General features: G+C 39.4%; 2 protein-coding genes across 5 annotated transcripts in view; one reads left to right on the forward strand and one right to left on the reverse strand.

The window, feature by feature from the left end:
• The window catches only part of LOC137278693 (F-box only protein 16-like), a 28265-nt gene extending 13375 nt beyond the window's left edge, over window positions 1-14890 (reverse strand). The window contains exons 1-3 of the mRNA XM_067811203.1: window positions 14694-14890; window positions 4226-4261; window positions 551-757 (exon numbers count right to left, since the gene is read on the reverse strand). Coding sequence (XP_067667304.1) covers window positions 551-757; window positions 4226-4261; window positions 14694-14765 — 315 coding nt within the window. The 5' untranslated portion in view covers window positions 14766-14890. The remainder of the gene's footprint in view (window positions 1-550; window positions 758-4225; window positions 4262-14693) is intronic.
• A 186-nt stretch (window positions 14891-15076) lies between these two features.
• Window positions 15077-15580, forward strand: part of LOC137278694 (double-stranded RNA-binding protein Staufen homolog) — a 42786-nt gene continuing 42282 nt past the window's right edge. The window contains exon 1 of one of the 4 annotated variants that reach the window (XM_067811208.1): window positions 15077-15288. The gene's annotated coding sequence lies outside the window, so the exon portion shown is untranslated. The remainder of the gene's footprint in view (window positions 15289-15580) is intronic. The other 3 variants (XM_067811205.1, XM_067811206.1, XM_067811204.1) reach the window with 3 other exon arrangements.

The following is a 15580-nucleotide window of genomic DNA, read 5'->3' on the forward strand; positions in this document are numbered from 1 at the left end:
GCTGTGTCCTGATTAATACTGCACAGGTGTCCCGGCTAACACTCTGCAGGTGTGTCCTGACTAGCACTGTACTGGTGTTTCCTGATTAACTCTGTACAAGTGTTTCCTAACTTACACTGTGAAGGTGTGTCCTAATACTGTGCAGGTGTGTCCTAACTAGCATGGTACTGGTGTGTTTTGACTAACACTGTACAGGTATGTCCTGATTAACACTGTGCAGGTGTGTCCTGACTAACACTGTACAGGTGTGTCCTGACTTAATATAGATATATATAACACTGAAAATATGCATCAAGCTTCTTGTGAAATAGTTGTATGCCTCAGACAAATCTGTATAAGGAATAAGAACAAAGTGATCACCTGTAATGGCAGTTCACATCTATATCACATCCTTCAATAGATCTGACACACCCGAGAACACTACATTCAAAGAATGATTAATTAATATCAGGGCAAAATTTGAAAACATATCCAACCAAAGATATATCACTTTGAATTAATTTCACAGATTCTATCATGTTACTGGAGAGTAAGTAATCTTGGTACCCACCCTTGAACACCTGCAAAGACTTCGTGGGTCAAGGTAGGACATTATATAAAGGGAGACCACTCTTGGCATGACTCTTGTGAAGTCTTTTCTCAGTGCTGGGACCTTGTCCTTGATGAGATCCCTGGCATAGTCTAACTGCTTGTTCTTGCTTTTCGCAACCAAATCCTCCAGCAGGCGTCGGCGCTGGTCATCACTCCATCTTTCATACTGAAAGGAGCCCAAGTAGCCACTGGTAAACATGAATTTTTTAATAAAATTGATATTTTATACTTATCCTGACTCATGCTTATTTGCTTATCTCTCCTTCCTTCCAAACAGTCAGTGGAAACTTGAATCCCTTCAAATTTCCCAGAAGTGAACGTACAGTCATTCACCTTTAGCCACCTGCCAACTTCATCCCGCCACAACCGACCACGTGACCACCCACATTGTAAATATCACTCTCTCCGACAGAATTGTATCCACATAGGCCTGCTGGGAAGGTTGGAATGACCTCATCTCGTGATTCAGGTAAGTATAAAATATCAATTGTATCATAAAAATTACATATTTTTCCTTTTCCTAATTCATGCTTATTTGCTTATAGAATTTGACGGGACAGACGGCGTGTCAACTACCTTCATGATTCTTCGACAGATTGTACTGTTATCCGTGTAGTCTTTGTAGATTTTGTAGATTTTAGATATACTAAATGCCTCGTTATCTAGATATCTTAAATGATACATATGTTAAGGTAAGGACTTTACCAAAACTGAGTTTTGGTTCACTCATGTGCTGACTTGTAAGACGGGGGAACATGGACTCTCAACCAGAGGCAATGGAACAGTTGGCTGGCGTCAACGAGTCTGCATGACAAGGAGAGATTTTTTCTTTCAACATCGATTTGCCGTTGTGAGTTGCTTCACTACCACTAGAGACCAAAATTGATGTATGCTGGATACATCTCGTAGATAGTGGTTAGCGAAAACTGTATCTGATCTCCAAAAACAGCCTTCCATAATTGACGAAATTGAGCAGTTCCATTCTAAATATATCTTCAAAGTATATCTTCATATCTTCAAAGACAAGTCAGTGGGATGAAGGATGTTCAATTGAACCAGAATATATAACGGATGGTCTGATTGTCCCGGCAGTTGGTTCTTCCCATCTAAGTCCTAGGTGGACTGCAGCGTTTTTGCCAGTTTCAAATCTTGTATGACTGAAGTCTAAAACGTGGACTTTGGACATTCTGGCTGCAGTTGCCAATGGAAGCAAAAATATTGTTTTCTGAGTGAGGAACTCAAAACATGTCCACATCAGCAGCTAATAGTCCTCACTGATGAGGTGACGTAGCACTACATTAAGATACTATGCAGGAGCTCTGAACTTCTGCTGTTGATCTTCTAACTTAAAAATCTCAATAATTCTACTAATTCTGGGACTTTTGTCAACTTTACTCCTGTCTTCATAGCAATGACTGAGCTGATTGCTGCCAAATATGATGTGGAGCCTTTTAGGTGTCTGGTAGTTCTCAAAAGACATAAGTAGTCTGCTGCCAGTGGGGGAGTCGCTCCTGTGGCTGTAAACGCTTTATGAATAACATATTGGTTCAAACCTCCATTTGTCATCATACAGGTTACGAGTAGATCGACGTAATGCCAGTGTTACAGTTTTTGCTGCTCTGGTGGAGTACACTCTTCTCTGTTGACAGGCAAAAATATGTGTAAGTGGAACCCACCTGGGTTCCAGTGCTTTTGCTTGATGTGAGGGTGTATGAGAAGATTTGGCCAGTCTGGGAGGTGTAACCGAGGTTCGCCGTGTTTCTCTCTGAGTTCTGGAAACCAGGATCTCATCGGCCAGTAAGGCGCGTCCAAAATCAGTTGTAGATTGTTCATCTGGTCGATCTTGTGTAGTACCTGTGGAAACAGGATCAGTGGAGAATATGCATAAGTGGTCTGGATAAGGTATCAGCTAGGACATTCTTGGTATGTGACGACCCCTGACCTTTGTATAACTGGAAGGTTAGTTGCAGTAGAAGTGCTGATCTGGCAGATCCTTGTAGGCTGATGTAAAAGGCCACCATTGAATTGTCCACATGTATAATCAGGGCTTGATCTCGCTGCGATCTCCAGAGTAGGACCTCTACTCTTACTGCTTTCAGTTCTAACTGATTGATGTGGAGGCTCCTCATTTCTACTATCCACATGCCTGCCAACTTCATCATTGAGATATGCTCCCCCATACTTGGGGAAACGCTTCTATGCAGAGGTGGAGATTGAACACCAACTTTTTCAAATAAGTTCTGTTGCAAACATTTGATCTCACATCCACCATAGCAGGTACTGCTTCAAATGTTGTGGTAGGCTGAAGTTTTGAGTGTTCTCAGGATGTTTTATCAGCAAGTGTTGTAAAAGTCTTAACTGCATTCTCCCTCTGCATGTAAGATCCTGTGCCAACGTCAGTAACCCTAATAGACATGGCCACGCCTTGAGGTTTAATGGTTTGTTGAGGGCTTCTAGTATTGATGATAGTATGTTGTTCCATCTGTCGCCTGGAACTTGAATTCAATTCTGCATATTTAAGAATCTGAACACCACATCAGAAGTACAGACATATGCTAATGATGATAGTAATATGCAGCATAATATGCAGCATAATCAGTTCATAACACAACTGCAGAAAACATCCCCAGATGTCTGCACAGTTGACAAGTTCAAACAGTGACCTGCAATATGGTGAAAAAACGTAAATTTATTAGACATTTTAAATAATATATGTTTTGAATATGATAGTAAATACATTTACAAATGCAATCATGGCTAAATTTGGGTTAATTGAAGGAAATAAAGAAACATCGCCCAACTGTCTGCTCAGGCGATTCAGGAGAGAGTGATGTTTACAATGTGGGTGGTCATGTGGTCGGTTGTGGCGGGATGATGTAGGGAGGTGGCTAAAGGTGAGTGACTGTACGTTCACTTCTGGGAAATTTGAAGAGATTCAAGTTTTCACTGACTGTTTGGAAGAAGGGGAGATAAGCAAATAAGCATGAGTCAGGATAAAGAAAAATGAAGATTCTGTGGTGTAGTGGCCTGTGCTCGAAATGTAGGTCTCAAATGACCTAATAGGATAAGAAAAAATATTATCATCATCTACTGAGTCAAGGGAAAGTATTCTCTCAAATTTGAATTCAGCAGCAATAAAACTCAACAAAACATTTCAGCAGTGTGTATACTTGTAAGTCACGGCCAACACCTCCACATATACAACCCTGTAACCATGCGATACAGTGACATGTAACTCACTCTGTCAATAATCAGTTTGGATAAACATTTTGTTTTTGTTTTGTTTGCTTGATGCCTCACTCAGCAATATATTCCAGCTACAGTGCTGCAGTCTGTAAATAACTGCGTCTGGAACAGACAATCCAGTGATCAATATCGTGAGCATCCATCTACGCCAATGGGATATGGTGACATGAATCATCTTTGTCAGCAAGTCTGGATATCTACACATTATCATGTTATAACTACTCTACCATCTGTGACCAGATACTATTCAACAAGTCTCGAGTGAGGTATGAGCCACCACCACCACCATGAAACAAAAGACTTTGTCATGTTAGACAGCAGTCTCTCACAAAATAGAGAGTTGACTAGACAGGAGACACTAGTAATATATAAGTTTTAAAGTCATTACCCATTTTCCCACAAGAATTCTTCTCTCTTCAAATATCTGAAAAGAAAATCAGTAGAATGAATTAATACTGTGAGAACTATTAAATACCATGAGCATGGTCAAATATCAGCAGAATCAGGAGCAGTGGTCAGTATAACTTCAAATTTTCACTCACTTAAAAACTTAAACACAATAACTGAATGAATACCAAGCTGGTTATTTCCCATTGTCTGTTAATGAAGACCCGCTGGTTATTTCCCATTGTCTGTTAATGAAGACCCGCTGGTTATTTCCCATTGTCTGTTAATGAAGACCCGAGGCTATCGGTCAAAACATGAAAACTGATGGGCGATTTCTTATCCTCCCCCACTAGCCTGCAAACTGCTTTTCCTGATCATGTAGCTTATACCAGACTGGGGGAAAAATACATCAGTAGAAACCAATCTTTATCCAATAAAATTGCTCCTTACAACTGCAAAAATATTCCTGGGAAGGTTACTGTGATATTATTGATGATTAGAGTTTTCCAGTGCCATCAAATGAATCTTCTCGAGTGTTTGGTTCAGTATGCTATCCATTCTAGATTATGGAAGATACCTATCTCTAATAAAATCATATGCTTTGCATTCAAACATGAAGTGAATTTCATCTTCTTTCGAGCCACAGTCACATATTTTACATATCTTATCAAAATTATTATCTCGAATATTACATATCAAAGGAAGTGCATGTAATCTGAGCAAACAGACATTTCTTCTGATAGCTATTTGACTGATGGAAGAGACATAATATTCAGTATTTAACAATGACTTAACTTCTTTAAGGTACCTTAAATGGACAGATTCTCTGATATTACCAAGAATATGTTGCTTATCACAATCAAGAAGTCTTTTCCTAAAAAGGGAAATGAAGTGGGGAATATTGCCAACATCCTTACTATACCATACATATCCATAGTCATGGGCATTTAAAAGATATTTAACCGATGTCGCCCAAGTCACTCGACCAGCTGAATCTAATTTCTTCATAAGTAAATAACACTGTTTGGGGTAACGATCCTCAGACATCCTTAACAATTTACACGAATACATGATGCACCTCTGGTAGTAATCCACATAAATATTTGTTCTACCACATTATGCTAAAATACCATTACTGGAGACATGTTTTCCAACGCCAACAACATATTTACAGAAATTAGTGTGAAATATTTCGATCGATTTCCTTTCCTCAAATCCCCAGATTTCGGAACAGTATAATAACCATGATAACACTGGTTTAACTTTGCTATCAAATAATTTGAACATTAACTTTACAGGCATGTTAGGATATTTACGAAATAAGTTATTCGCATGAAGCTTCAAAAATGGAGGCATTACCCGATGTTGCATCACGTTACCATGTTAACAGTTTAGGGAAATAGGCCACTATACCTATAGCTTCCTTAATCTTCTTGTCACAATATAGAAGAGTGTATCGCAATATATCGCACTATGTAAGACACAGACCTAAAATGAATGCAGGACACTATCACAAATAAGGCTGGTTCACCAAGTCCAAGAGCAAGATTGTCTCACTTCATGCACATAAGCCATTTTCTCCAGAGCTCCATATGTACCATCCGGTAAGGATCATTTAGACAAAGTAGCAGATACACACCACAGCAATGGTGTACAGTCTTAGAATCGTTTATGGACATGTTTATTAGAAAAAGTATTCTGTTATTCTTTACTGACCTGCTTACACAAGCATAGCAATGTTGAGGTGCATATATGAAATGAACTACAAGGTTACTGATACTCCTTTAAGTTCCATTCAGTACTCTAAATGTACTTCATGGGTTTAAGTACTCTATACTGAAAAAATAAGGTGTACCTACTCCCAATGTGGAAAAATTATCTGGAGCCCTGCTTCTACATAATGCAGGGAACTTTATCAAACCCTGCAGATCATAAAGAGCTGTTTCACAGGAAAGATGTTCGTCGCAAGGACTAAAGAGAGAGTATGGAGTTGGGCAAGAATGCAGTTTACCAGGACACAGCACCAGCCAGTGCTGCAGAGCAATTATCTCACTATAGAGCCCCCACTGTCTCACTACAGCACTTATTGTGTCATGTTTCAATGATATCTTCTTTAGAGACAAACAACCTTTTACAATCCTTAGGTTGGTTGGGGTTAGGGTTTTGCACCCTTTACGATCCTTGGGGTTAGGGTTTGGCACCCTTTACGATCCTTGGGGTTTGGGTTTGGCACCCTTTTTCTATTCTTAGGGTAAGGGTTTGGGGCTAGGGTTAATCACCCTTTAGAATTCTTAGGGTAAGGTTGAAGTTAAGGCTTGGGGTTATGCTCTAGTATCCTTTCACATCTTTGACTTCAGAGAGCTGAGACATCTTCATCTTCAACAACCCATAGGTTTACAGTTATATCTTACCTTAGGACAGTGAAATCTAATTTAACCCAATTGAAACACATTTTGCGCCATCCAGGTCTCATCAGTACAGTCCCAGAAAGAATGGCACAAAAATATGAATGGGAATGGTGAGGTATAGTGAAGCGGAAGCACAAGAAACAAAACAAACCATTGCGCATCCACAGTGGTTTGTTTTCATTTCTCATGCTTCTGCCTCACTCCTGTACTAATGACCCGTTAAGGTCACATGCAATGTAAAACACGACTTTGCAGATTCTGATACCTTTTGGTATGGACTTGCAGAAACAAATCATCAAAAATGCAAATTCAACCTACTAAGGGGAAAAATAATGTGATGTAAAAAAACCCCCACAAAATAGGAGTTCAAAACGGTTCACTACTTTCACCCTAGTGCTGGGCGCCCATAGAGTATGCACAGGGATTAGGTTCATGTAGCTTGAACCAGGAAGGCGACTCATGAAGACACAGCAAGTGATGCATGCAAGGATTATGGTCTCAGTAATAAACATCCACTGGACTCATACCCGTAAGATTTCAAATAAGTGTAGCACTAGAAAAACTAATTTCATTTCTATAAATTGCTCAGTTTGAAAACTGAAATGTTTTAATACATCTCTTCGGAAACATAGAAAAACATGTAGATTGTGACAAGCAGTCTCTGTCACAGATAAAGCTCAGTGTCTGTCTGTCAGTCTGCTAATACACAACTTCAATCATTCACCTTATGCAATTTGAACTTAACAACTATCAGGTTATACACCATAAACAAAATACATTGATTTATGGCTCATGCACCTGAGTTCTGTCTCTGTCATATTATGTAATTACACAGACAGGCAGGTGTGATACTTGTACACATGACATCGTATTATGTCTGCAGACTACAAACAAACTGCATCAATTTTTCTCGGACAGAAACTGACGCAAATTCACATCGTCAGTTCCAAGATTTGCTTTGTACTTCGATGAACAACAGTTTCTGGCCATGCAGTAGTTCACCATCTCAGTGTTTGTTGCTTGGATCGAAAGCAAAAGCATACAGCATGTATTTACAAATTACAAAACCCAACATCTTTACATACATTCCTTACGGATAACAACTTCTATTGTATATGATTCGACGATTCAGCATGGATTCCTATACCACTGTCACACTTGTTTGCCAAGGGTAAAAGAATCCATACTGAAATGTTACATCATATACAATAAAAGAAGTTGTTATCCATAAAAAATTTTTCTTTCCTATTACTCACCATTCTTCTGAAATGTCAATCAAATAGATCATCCTATATACACACAATAAGCTCTCAACGTTTTGGCAAATGAACCAGCCGATGAAAAATGTTTGTTACACTTGAGTGCACACCCAGCTCTGACTCAGTTCTGTCTCCCAGTAAGTAAACGTAAATACAAAATATTGCATTCTTGATTCACAACTGTACACTTATTTATAATTTATTTATTTGGAATTTATTCACAATCATCACCGTATATTATATGTCATGAATAAGTATAACTGTCTTTTAATTATGTTTGATTATTTGGTTGCATGTGACCTTTGAACAAGTATTCATTAATTGTGATGGTGCATGTGGTCCCGAGCCAAAGCATCCACTAATTACATTACTAATTAATGAAGTCAGTATTTCTTCATGCATAAAGAAAAAGTGCACTCGAAAGTTGCCTACCCTAACCGAAATGATTGAAATGGAAAATCACATTTGCAAATGGAGAATTGGTTGCAGGTCTGTTGAATGCACAGCAGTAAGCAGTGCCCGATAAACTGCATTTTCGCCCTTGGTGTGCTTTCAACGATATGAAACATAATTAAAACACAGTTATCACTTATTCATGATATATGAAATACATTGTTGATTAAGAAAAAACAAACAAACAAAATTATATGCATATAATCACAAATCAAAAGTGCAATATTTAGTACTAGGCTTTACCTTCCTCAAAACAAAGCAGCGAAGAACCCAGTCAGAGCCAGTGGGTGTGCACTCAAGTGCAACGCAGCCTTTTTATTGGCCACTGGTTCATTTGCCGATATGCTTAGGTGGGTTGTTCATGGCTCATAAGCCCAATAGGTGTTAATTTCAAACTGCATGTGGTCAACAATTAAAGCTGTGCATTGTTTATAGTCATCAGCAGACATACAGATGTCAATAAACCAGACATTGAGGTTTTTTTAATGTAAAGAGTAGATTACTGACTTGTTTGAGTAGACTACTGCTCACATGCTCCAGGCAGGCATACTGTGTCAAGTTCCGCAAACCTGTTCACTGCACATGCATTATGAGCACAGCGTACCATAGCTGTTAAAACCACCCAGATTGGGGGAAAATTAGTGAATCATTTGAACTTGCGGGCTCTTTTTCATAGCAGGTTTTTTTCAATTTTATAGGTTGAACTGGCATTTTTGATGACTTGTTTCAGTAAGTGCAAACCAAAAGGTATGAGAATCTGCAAACTTGTGTTCTACGTTGCATGTGACCTTTAAAATTAAAACAACATGATGTAGCCAGTCAATGAACATGATGAATGAAGAAATCGGAATGGGTTTAGTCACTTTAGGTGCATTCAAATTTACAAGTTTCTGCGACTGACAGATGATCCAAGCTCAGTGTCTACCCTTAACATATACATACTTCTAAGATATATACATACTTCTAAGATATATACATACTTCTAAGATATATACATACTTCTAAGATGTTAATGCGGTAAGAGTTCCACCCGTATCCCCGATCCAAAAACATGAACTGTCACTCAAATTAATCACTAGTTATACCGTCAATAATGTGTGTAAGGCATGAAAAACAATATATGACCTGCAATAACTGCCGTTCCTGTATTCAGTCTCGCGAATCGAACAGGTGTCCACACAGACTGAGGTCAGCATAACAACATCGCCGTTTGTAAGCTATATTCCACACAACTGATCAATACAAAAGAAAAGTACAACATCTACTGTCCTCCAGAGTAAATGGAGCCAGTGTCCTCTAGGATTTGCATAAAAATGTCTTTCTCAGCACTAGTGATACAAATATTCGGCTAGATGTAGAGCAAAGTAGTGTCGCCAAGTGTGTGTTGTCGGTAGTTGCCTTTTGATGCACCACCACCAGTTTTCGAACAGGTTTGTACAGGCACCGGTGGTGGGATTTGGTACTAAATACAAATAATCATTACTGGAAATGGCGGATCATTTGCAAATTATTCTAGCGCATATACTATACTGCATACACTTACCTTAAAAGTTCGCTGAATGGTTCAGTGTACTATGGATATAACCCAGGTCAGACAGTCCGTCGTAAGCCTTCCAACAGTCCGCAACAATATGACTACCCCCTACCACTTTCCTACAAATAATACCAAGTAATGTCTGTCGGTCGCGTGTCTCTACAGGAACAAGAAAGAACTGTCTGGTCTCCCTACAAATACCACGCAAAACCCACTGACCCTCTACCATTCTACCTCTATGATACTTACGTTTCCAAAATTTACTTTCGTCAGTTTCCACCGTCAAGCCCGCCCCACCAATTCTGTCCGAACCATTCTTTTCAACCATCGCAGAGCATATACCTCTCTACAATACATGAAATAGTCCAATATGTGTTTCTCTTTGGGTTTCTAGGACTTACCAGTCACCATCAAAATCAATACTCATTTCTCTGATTTTGTCTGCATATGACATTTTATGAGCAAAGCGTTTTTTCTCAGTGACACATTCGACCCAGAAAACCACATACCCCTCCGTGCTGCAACTTGATTTTTGTTACTTTTTTAACATACTTTGCGGTTACGCTAGAAACGATCGTCAGGAACCTTACCCTTGCAATTAGCTGTGTAATTGTGAGTTAGTACTTGCTGACAGTTAGGACAAGTTGCATGGGTTGGCAACACACCGTACTGCCTGCAAAAAGAAACAGTGCTCTCGGTGATACCTAAATTCGAAATTAGTGCAAAAACTCGAGTTGCTGGACGAGGTGCTGGGGAGAAGGGGTGTGGGGTGAGACACTGAACTCACAGGTGAAGGTATGGGAGAGTGTGGAGGTGAGACAGACTGGAAGGGGTCTGCAGGAGTTACACTGCACTTACGGGGGCAGCTCGTTTCAGATGGTTCAGCGAATGGGATGTTTAATAATGCATTTAGGGAGTGTTTAACAGGAGGAGACGATGTACTAGGATTTGCAGAAGGTACGGGAGCAGTGTTAGTACTACTATTGTTGGTGTTAATATTTTGAGTAAGTAAAACAGATACACTTGTGCTGGACAATGAACAATTGTTGGGTTGACTGCAGTGTTGCATCCAGGAAATTGAGATTATGGGGGACATCCCCCTTAACTGTTACAAAAAAGGGGGACCTGACACCAAAAAGGGGGGATCACATACTGACTAATGATAGGTTTACTATAATGCTGATGCCGTCACAAGGTTGCTTAACTCTTCAAATGAAATTTCTTACCTTGCCTTTTGGCTCAACACTTTCGAAATATGCGTCTTTCTTTCTTACTTCGCCAAGCTGCAATAGCAGCATCAAAAGGAAATTCCTTGGAGCTAAGTCCCTCAATTTGGATTTCATTAACTGATTCCCTTTGTCTGGATCAAGTCTGTTTCTAGTGTTAGTGTGGATAATGTTCTGGCAACTAAAGCCCCTCACACAGTCTGCAGTCTGAAGGGGAATGTGCAAGCCAAGCTTAGCGAGTTTCACAAGACTAGGTAACTGATTTCCATGGTTTGATTTAACCAGCTTCCACAATGTATTAAGACTGTCTCCAGGATATCTTTGCTCAAGAACAAGGGTTTCACTAAGGACCATTCTGAACTTGTGTCATCAGTATTAATCAGTGCCTTGACACTACCAGCTCTGGTTTGTTCTTGACCATCATGTTGAATCAGGACATCCAGTTCTTCATTTCCAAATGTCAGTAATTCTTCCCCTGATAAGAAAGATAGTGGTCTCAGACCTAGGACTTGAAATGAAGTGGCCACCTTCAGATCCTTTTTAGGGACCTTCTGTTAAGTTGGTCCCTGAGATTTGAGGAAGGAAGCTCTTGTGCTTTCAAATGCTTTTTGTGCTTCTCTTATGGTTTCATCTTTTGACACACTGACTTTCACTCCTTGAACTGTGACCTGTTTCATGTTGACATCCTTCTTCATACGGGATGAGTGAAGTAACTGTTGATAGTAGCTCTTACTACTCAATGCCTGGTCTACTGCAGAAAAGATACCATCAATAGTTGGCCGAACAGATGATATGTAGAGGATACTAAACAACCCTCCGTGTAATACCATATTTATTAAATGAGGGAATGACGGGACTAAAAACTTTGACAGAAGCCATTTTGATTTGTCATGTGGTACATCACATGACCAAAAGTAGTTCCATTAGAACTGCTTCACATGTGGCAGTATTACACTAGTTAGATAAATATTACACTGCGATATCTTCCATGGGCGATTAATAAATCAAGGTGTTGCATCTGCATTGTCATGCTAAAGGAGGGCATGATGACCATCATCAGATACATGCAACATACAAACTTGTAATGTTATGTTCTCAAATAAACCTTTTGTTCTGCCACTGTCTGTCATGTGTGACTGGAAATATTTGCACAGTGCTTATTTCATGTACCTCTCTCATCTTTACCTCAGGTAAATCAAGAATGTGTTGAATTTCTTTCAGTTCTTCTGTACTTGCTGTAGATTTCAAGAATAGTAAAGGTCTGTCAACACATTTTGAAAAGTATCCTCAATATACACCACACTATCTCCAGCTTTAGATGTGGCTAAGTTCAATATGTGAGCCATGCAGTGTACAGACACACTATGTGGAGCCTCCTTCTTGATCCTTGTAGGAACCCCTTTCTCTTTACCAGTCATTAAACTTGCTCCATCTGATCCAAATCCAATCACTTTTTTCCACTGTATTCCCCGTCCAGTCAGAAATTGTGTTAATCTTTTAAACAACATCAGAAATTTTTACATTTCCAATAAAGTGTGTACTGCACTGCAAACAGTCAGACACTGTCTTGCAATATACCAGAAGTTTCTTTTGAACAGAAATGTCAGCATGGTCAGTGCTTTCATCTTTCATAATGGAAATGAACTCACTTTCTTTAATCATTTCATCAATTCTCTTCTGTACAACTTCTGCAAACACTTGAATAAATTCGTCAGCTGCTGCACGTGCATTCTCTTCCCACAGTGGTTACCTGTCATATCTTCCTACGTAACCTCTGTTCTAATACGATCCTTTCATGGTGCGAGTGTTCAAGACTTAGTAGTGCAATCAGCAACCTTGTTTCAAAAGTGATCGTTCGCAAGATGTTGGTAATTTCCGGATGCATTGTGAAAACTAGAATCTCTTCTCGAGCGCGGAACTCAAATGTTTCTTCTAGACAGAACTCAGTCATGTCACATTTGTTTCTCCACATTGCTTGCATTGTCCAGTTGAATCTAGGTCGATGTAACGTGTTCTAAATGGACAGAAAAAAGGAGATAAATCTGATGCCATTTTTCGCCGCAAGGGGATTTTATGAGAGCCACGAAATATGGTTGTATTGGAACAGAGGTTCGTAGGAAGATATGACAAGTAACCTCTGTGGGAGGAGAATGCTGCATGTGATGAATATGTAGCATTTTCACCAACTTTCAACTCACTCAAATCAACACCATTTTCCTCCTGTAATTCCAATAAAGAAGGATAGTTCATTATTGGAATGTTTTGTGTAGCAATATAATAAGCTGTCCTCATTGCGGTCACTAATGACTTTTCTTTGGCAATTATTTTTCTATGGGCATGTTTTTCAGCCTGAATAAAATTCTGTCTACACAAAATGTCTCGCACTGCTTCTAAATGTTACTTAGATTCTGCATGTCTTGTAAGAGTACTAGTTCGGAAATTTGTACATCCCTGTCTGCTTGTAATGTAAATGGGTTTTTTTCCCACTGCACATGCATGACATACATATCCTCTGCACTCTGTGTCCAACCACATGTATTTTTTCTTCCGCGAATCTTGAAATGTTGCATGAGTTTTGCATTTCTTCCCTGAAGAAATGTCCATCTCTGTGCTATTTTCATGTTCAGTATCATTCAGACTTGCTGCTTCTGTAGTAATCGTATCACCAGTCACACGTTCGCATTCAGTTTAATTCCCATTAAGTCTAACGGCATCGTCACGGCTAACAGATTCAGCGCAATTTTCTGAGCCAATATTAAGACGTCGTTTCACTGTTCGTTTTCACAAGACACTGAAGAAGTTACTAAGTTTGTTGGTTTTCCTACTGTCAGTCATGTTTGTGAACTTCTCCTAACTACACATGTGCTGCTTCTTTATCATGTAATTCTAAACAATAAATATATATAGCACTCGACAGCTCCTCCAAGCATCAGCCAATGAAATTGCCCGTATTAGCTTACAATGAATAAGAAGCGATGCCATTGGATGAAACAATTGTGAGACTTTCTACATGCCTATACATATACTGATATTACACTTGATAAGCCTAATTATTAGGAAAAAAAGCCAGTTTGTAGCAGGGAAAAGTTACCGTGTGTATGTGTCTCGTATGCTGAGCAATCGGTTTATTATAGCAATCAGTTGTGCACAGGTATCCCAAACACGATCTGTCAGCAATTTCCGGCATGGAATCTGATATAGTTATCGGGAAAATATTGTATCTGGAACTGTTACTTTTATCAAGAGAATATGATCTAGCATTGTTTCTTGCAGGTCTATCAATGTAAAAAATATATGATTACAACTAATCACTAGGCAAGTCGTACCAAAACCATCATACGCACCCTAGATCCTTAGGGTTAGTGACTGAGTAAAGGTTAGGGTTGGCTTACCCTTTGTACGAGTATATCCATCCGAAAAAATCGGGGAAAGTGCGCCCGGTAAAGTGCACTACTCCCGGAACTCTCTCCGTTAATGCAAACTACCATCTTCGCCAAAACACACTGAGATCACTGCCTTCGAATGTGCACCCTCTAAAACGAGCACCTGCTCAGTCATGTTCCGACATAAACTACAACATGGAACATACCTTATTGTTCGTTTCATCGTTGCTCAGTGGCGTCCACGTACTTTTAGTTCTGTTCTTGGCTATCATCGACATGTTTGTACGGATAACCGTGGATAACTGTCCACCTAAATGATAAAAAATGCAAATTCTACGCTATCTGTATCCATTCCATCAAAACACATCCGCCATTTTGAAGCGAGCGGGGTTGCTGGGGCAAATGTGTTCACATTCTTTTTTAAATCAGAGAACACTATGTGCCTTGTTTTTATCAAATATATTGGCAAAAATATATTATTTAAAAAGTTTATGTCAAGAATGCGACACACACCGGCATATTTTCCCGGCCATGCGCCGTTGGGACCAGATTGGTTTGCGTGCCCAACAGCGCTTGCGCTTCTTACTGTACTTAAAGCTTTGTGCTTGAAGGAGGCGAAGAGAAGGTTACCAGTCGATTAGGACCACTTGGGTGCAGACCAACATGGCCGCATGTTAGTCTGGCATTTTCTTTACTGTTTGCCAACGTTTTAATGCTCTTTTTGTCTGGGATATTGTGCTGAACTATTCAAAATTCAAACCTTATTAACATATTAGTTATTTCGGAAACGTAAACATCAAGGTAATTTTTATACTTTGTTTTTTTTATGTTCAGTTTAAAGATACGTTTGTCAACAATGCATGATAACGCATTTATTTGTCTCGGTGATAAATCGGGTACAGTATGCACAACTTGCAAGAACTGGTGCATGTGTAACGTGTATGTGCAAATGCAATTTATAGGACATAATCCAATACCTGCAGTGTGTCTTCCGTGACCATGTATGTGCTTGTGAGCTGTCATGGAAAACGTAGACCCGTCAGACATGGGGTCAATGTCGGCACAGGTAGTAGTTACATACTGCAGAACCCTA

The sequence above is a fragment of the Haliotis asinina genome, chromosome 3 (assembly GCF_037392515.1).
Source record: "Haliotis asinina isolate JCU_RB_2024 chromosome 3, JCU_Hal_asi_v2, whole genome shotgun sequence".
Taxonomy (NCBI): Eukaryota; Metazoa; Mollusca; class Gastropoda; order Lepetellida; family Haliotidae; genus Haliotis; species Haliotis asinina.